We start from the raw sequence: 4,874 nt of genomic DNA on the forward strand, positions 1-4,874 counted from the left end.
TGTATTCTTTATCATTTTAAATACAGCTTTGCTTTTCCACAGAAGTATCAAAATTGAGAATTTCAATTTTTCCCTCAAGGTAATTAAAAAAAATAAATCATATTGATAGTGGAAATGTTTCAAATGTTAGACCTATTCAATTAGGAAGATTTGACATTACGCAGAAAGATAAATATTAGATCTGATTAGGAATAAGTCAAGGGTAATAAAAATAGATGCCTGGATGAATAGTTTTAATTTATTTATGGATTTTTCTTGCTGTTCTTTCTATATCAGAATAAATGTATATAACCTGAAAGTTTTCTGAATGAGCCGCACAGAAAGACAGTTTGTTTTTGAAAAAAAAGACTTTCACTCAAAAACACATGAAATATGTTTATTTCCAATGTTTTTTCTCTTTAAACTTCTAATTCACATCTTCTTCATGTGACCCTGAGCTGAAAGAGTGACTGAAATAAAATCAGGATAGACCAACTAAGAGTTCCAAATGTGGATTCAAACATGGAGAAAACCAAAATACCGTACATGTCACCGTCCTCACGAAAGAGACCTATCAGTACAAATGATGGCCAACATTTTTCAGGTTCAAGAGAGAGAGACAGATGATAAGACTGTTATTAAACAGTTTTACTGTGTGAAAACACCCCCAACAGTGCTGTGGGTTTACTACTGGCATAAAGCACAAGCACCTTTATACGAATCCACAAAATAAACTGGTTCAGAGAGATGTTCAAATATGACACAAATAAATACTTAAAATAAGCAGTTTGACATGCAAACAGTGCAATACAGTGTGACAAATATATGTTCCGTTTGACTCCCTGCAAAAGTTAAACTCGCAGTTTTCCTGCAAAAAGTGATTTCTCCCTCACAATAAAGGTACAAAAGTTCACATTTTAGTGAGACAGTGAAGGAATGTTGGGAAAAGGGCGATTTAATTTCGAACTTCTGAAACAAAATATGCAGTTATTGCAAAGACAGGTGACTGCACTGGGAAAGCTGGGAAGGTTATTTCAGGGCATATTTGCAACATGAATGCCACACATCCTTCCCAAAAGACTAAAAATGGAAGCAAAGACAACAGAGACGATGTAACAAGCACAGTCTTCCTCCACAGTCTCATCACTGTGAGTTTTTAAACCAGGCAGGTGTGGAGGAGAGGTCACACTGCCCCCTCTGGCACTGCTCAGGTCCGGGCTCGCACTTTTTTTTACCCCGAACTAGATCTGCCCTGCCTGCTGCGAGGGGTCCCGGATGGGAGGGAGTGTGTGAATCAGAGCGGAAAGGTTTCCTCCTCTGGTGGGCTGGTGCGATGGGCTCACAGCTGCTCCTACGGCAGGAAGAAGTTGATCCTCTGGGGTATGGACTTGCATCCCTGGGCCGAGAACAGTCGTTCTTCTTTGGGGACGTACAGCATGGCTTTGGCCACCTCATCCAGCGTCAGTTCATCCGGGTCCAGCCCCCGCGCTACATAGGCGTCGCGTGCACAGAGCTTGACGTGGCGGTACTCCAGAGGGAGAAACGGCACAAAGAAATCGACCAAGTGTCCCGACATCAGCTCGCTCTGAGCAAAGCCACCTGAGGAAGAGGAGCAGGTCACGACTCCAGCAGTCACAACAGCAACGGTTAGCGTTCTGAAACCAGGCGGCACTACCTTGGGACTCCATGGTCTCAGCCCGCAGCCGGTGCTCCAGGTCTTCCATGCCGATGTCTTCGCGATTTTGTCCAGAGTGCCAGAAGTCCAGCGCTACGTCGTTGATCGTGGCTCCGCCGATGTTACTGTGGAGACAACAGCCACGTCAGGAAACACGCTGGAAAATCTGTTGGCTCCTCTTTTCGTAGCGTCGACAACATGGTTTCTATAAAAGATGACCGAGCCGCTGCGGGACACATCACTGGCCAATGAGAGCGCTCGTTCCTGAATGAGAAGAGTAATAAATAAAAGATGTCAGCAAACCGGGATGGCTGCAAGATGGAAAACGCTGGCTGGGAATTTTGGTCTTTCAAAATTGTCCTGATTTCTGTGTGAGCACGTGATGGCGATGTGTCGGGATCCGCAGACATCACCAACATGATGATGACCGTTGACTCAAGGTGGAGGGAAAAAAGCCTCTGTGTGCAGAAGTCCCACGTGAAAAAATCAATAACTGGGACAAAGGGGACTCAAACCCACTATCACAGATGAACTTTACCTGAGACAGAGGCGAATCAGACTGGGCCAGGGTCTTGGCCCAGGTTCAACAAACGGGATGTGCTTAATATAGAAAACCAACCTGAGGAAAAGAAAGATGGCTGTGCGATAGCTGACGCCATCGACGTTGTCGTAGTGATCCATGTAAGGTTTGATGGCGTCAATGAGGCCCGGGTGAAGTTTCTCGGCCTCGTCGAAGATGAAGAGGGTCTGAGGGCAGCGTAGCACCATGTCCCGGATGGCCTCTCTCAGCTGGCCCTGAAGACAGCAGGGAAGTCCAAAACACTCTCAAAATGACTGTGGCGTCAAGATTTAACACAGAAGAGAGGCGGTAGAATTAAAATGTTTTGATTTGTGTTGCAGTCTGTGTTTGAAAGCTTTGTACTCTGAAAGCTGCATGTTCTTTACAGCCACGCAGGGATTTTTCCACTTCCAGTCCAAAATTGAATGTAAAAATAAAGATTTTCTGCTTTATAATTAACCTCTATCCACATAAGTCTAATTTAATATTACTCAATCTAATTTCTGAGGTAAGTTTAAAGGTTGTATATTGTACTATAACCACTAAAGTCTGTATCCTGTTGGGTAATGTCAACTGTCAACATTATTTTGGAATCAAATACATCGATTGTGTAAGAATATATTTAGACTGTGGAGAACTTATGCCCCGTTTGGACCAAAACCAAGATTCATAACAGCTGATCAGCCAAGAAATGTTTGATCTGACGCACGGGTTCCATCAGTGATTGTTATCATTCATCTGTTAAATACACACAGACATGGATGAAACACCTGACTGAGTGTACTGGAAATGCTGCCAGCATGACGCTGGCACAGACCCACAACCCTTGAGCAAACTCGCCTCTGCACGTCTCACCTTATAGGCGTCCACCAGCCTGGTGTGCGGAAAGTGGAAAGGGGCGATGAAGAGCCTGACGCACTCGCTCTTCACCCCGTCACGGTACAGGTTGTCCGCTATCATTCGGGCCACAAAGTTCTTGCCTGTGCCAGACCAGCCGTGGAAGGACAGGGTCAGTGGCTTGTTGGACTCTGGGTTGTTGATAAAACCCTGGATGGCTTTCAGGACCACAGACTGAGCCAGGTGCTGCCCGTGGAGCTTCGTCTGGAGGTCCTTGGACAGACCTGCACGGAACAGAGCGAAATATCAGAAATCAACCACATGAGTTTTACAGTTTAAATGTTCTTTTCTCGATATTGTATTGAATAAAATATATAACCAGTATTTATCACCGCTTTAAACTTCATAACCCACCAGTGATAGTAAAATTACATTTACATGATATTAACATTTTAAAAACAATTGATAGGCATAGATTAACTACCTCACTAGGTTGTGGGGACATTAAGCTTTGCACCTCGGTGCTTTACCTGTTATGTTGTTGGTGATCCTGCAGTCTCCAGACTCGCAGCACTGCCCCAGACTACAATACCACTGATGCAGCAGGCTGATGTAGTCCTGAGGAAAGCCTGCCCAAGGGTCCCTGATAGGAACTGTCAAACCAACCAGGCGTTACTGGACAGACACATGGTTATAACGTGCATTCTCTGTTCTACCGGCTCCCCTCTTACCTTGCTGAGAAGCATCGTCTTGGTGGGGCTGGCAGTCCCCCTCCCATATATTGCAATAAAAGTAATTGAAATAGTAGGTGGAGACGTTAGAAATGCTGTCCAGCTGAAAGAATTCAGCCTCTGCGGACAGAGCCCAGAGAACAAGCAGCATCCAGCGCATGACCGTCAGGCAACGGGTCGGTCCCGAACGACGTCCGGATGCTTCTGCCCCCCTTTCTTTTATCCCGACGGGATGCAGGAGGAGGCCCGAACACGGATGGAAGAGCGCACCACTCCCACAGTAGCAGAGGAGGGGCGCTCGATTTGCGCGTCGGTCATGTCCGGTGCCTCGCTGTCGTTAAACCTTGACTGACTTGAAAGCGCGGTTTCTCATTTCGCAAAATAAATCACAAACAACCTTAATTTGACGATAGACAACGATTTCGACAAGAAAATAAAGACAGCATTAAAAATGTTACTTAAAAAAAAAAAAAAGCTTCAAATTTGCGTCACTTCCGCCGGCTGGGGAGAACGTCGCGGAACTCTGACGTCAACCAAACGCGCTCAAGTCTTTGCCGCCGACCAGTTCGCGCTGGTCCAGCCAGGGTCTTTGGACTCTTCCCCAGTTGTAATAACTTATGATAGGTATTAATTCTGGACAGATCACCAGTTCATTAACACCCAGCAGAGTATTTAGTGTCTTCCCGAACTTCATATGAAAACTTGATCTGCGAACGGTGTCATTTATCCCAACTGCCGTCAGATTGTTCAACATGCACAACACTTAATTGTAGCACCAATAACCCAGGGTTGGCATATTTTCACTAACTAATCATCCTACCTCTGGAATGTCTTATTTGCACCATCATTTTTAGACACTCCTCTACATGATTTTAATTTCTGTATATACTGTACTAGTACTTTTCTGTATTGTACACCACAGGCTACCGCTGTAACGTGCAAGTTTTTTTTATCCTTAAAACGTAATCCAACGGAACTCTTGACACCACTTGAACCCTCAGATGCTTAAGCAACTATAGGTACTGGTTGTGTTGAATGACAACTCATTCTTGAACATTCCCATCCCCCCGCTGAAGAAAGAAATCTACAAATG

General features: G+C 44.9%; 1 protein-coding gene across 1 annotated transcript; it reads right to left on the reverse strand.

Moving 5' to 3' along the window:
* Nucleotides 1–362: 362 nt before the first annotated feature.
* On the reverse strand, nt 363–4,229 carry tor3a (torsin family 3, member A). Its single transcript, XM_011614840.2, has 6 exons — nt 3,782–4,229; nt 3,581–3,703; nt 3,069–3,334; nt 2,274–2,449; nt 1,655–1,779; nt 363–1,578 (listed from the first exon to the last, which is right to left on the reverse strand). The coding sequence occupies exons 1-6, from the start codon at nt 3,939–3,941 to the stop codon at nt 1,331–1,333; spliced, it is 1,098 nt and encodes a 365-aa protein (XP_011613142.1). The 5' UTR covers nt 3,942–4,229; the 3' UTR covers nt 363–1,330.
* Nucleotides 4,230–4,874: the final 645 nt, after the last annotated feature.

This window comes from Takifugu rubripes, chromosome 20 (genome assembly GCF_901000725.2).
Source record: "Takifugu rubripes chromosome 20, fTakRub1.2, whole genome shotgun sequence".
Classification (NCBI taxonomy): Eukaryota; Metazoa; Chordata; class Actinopteri; order Tetraodontiformes; family Tetraodontidae; genus Takifugu; species Takifugu rubripes.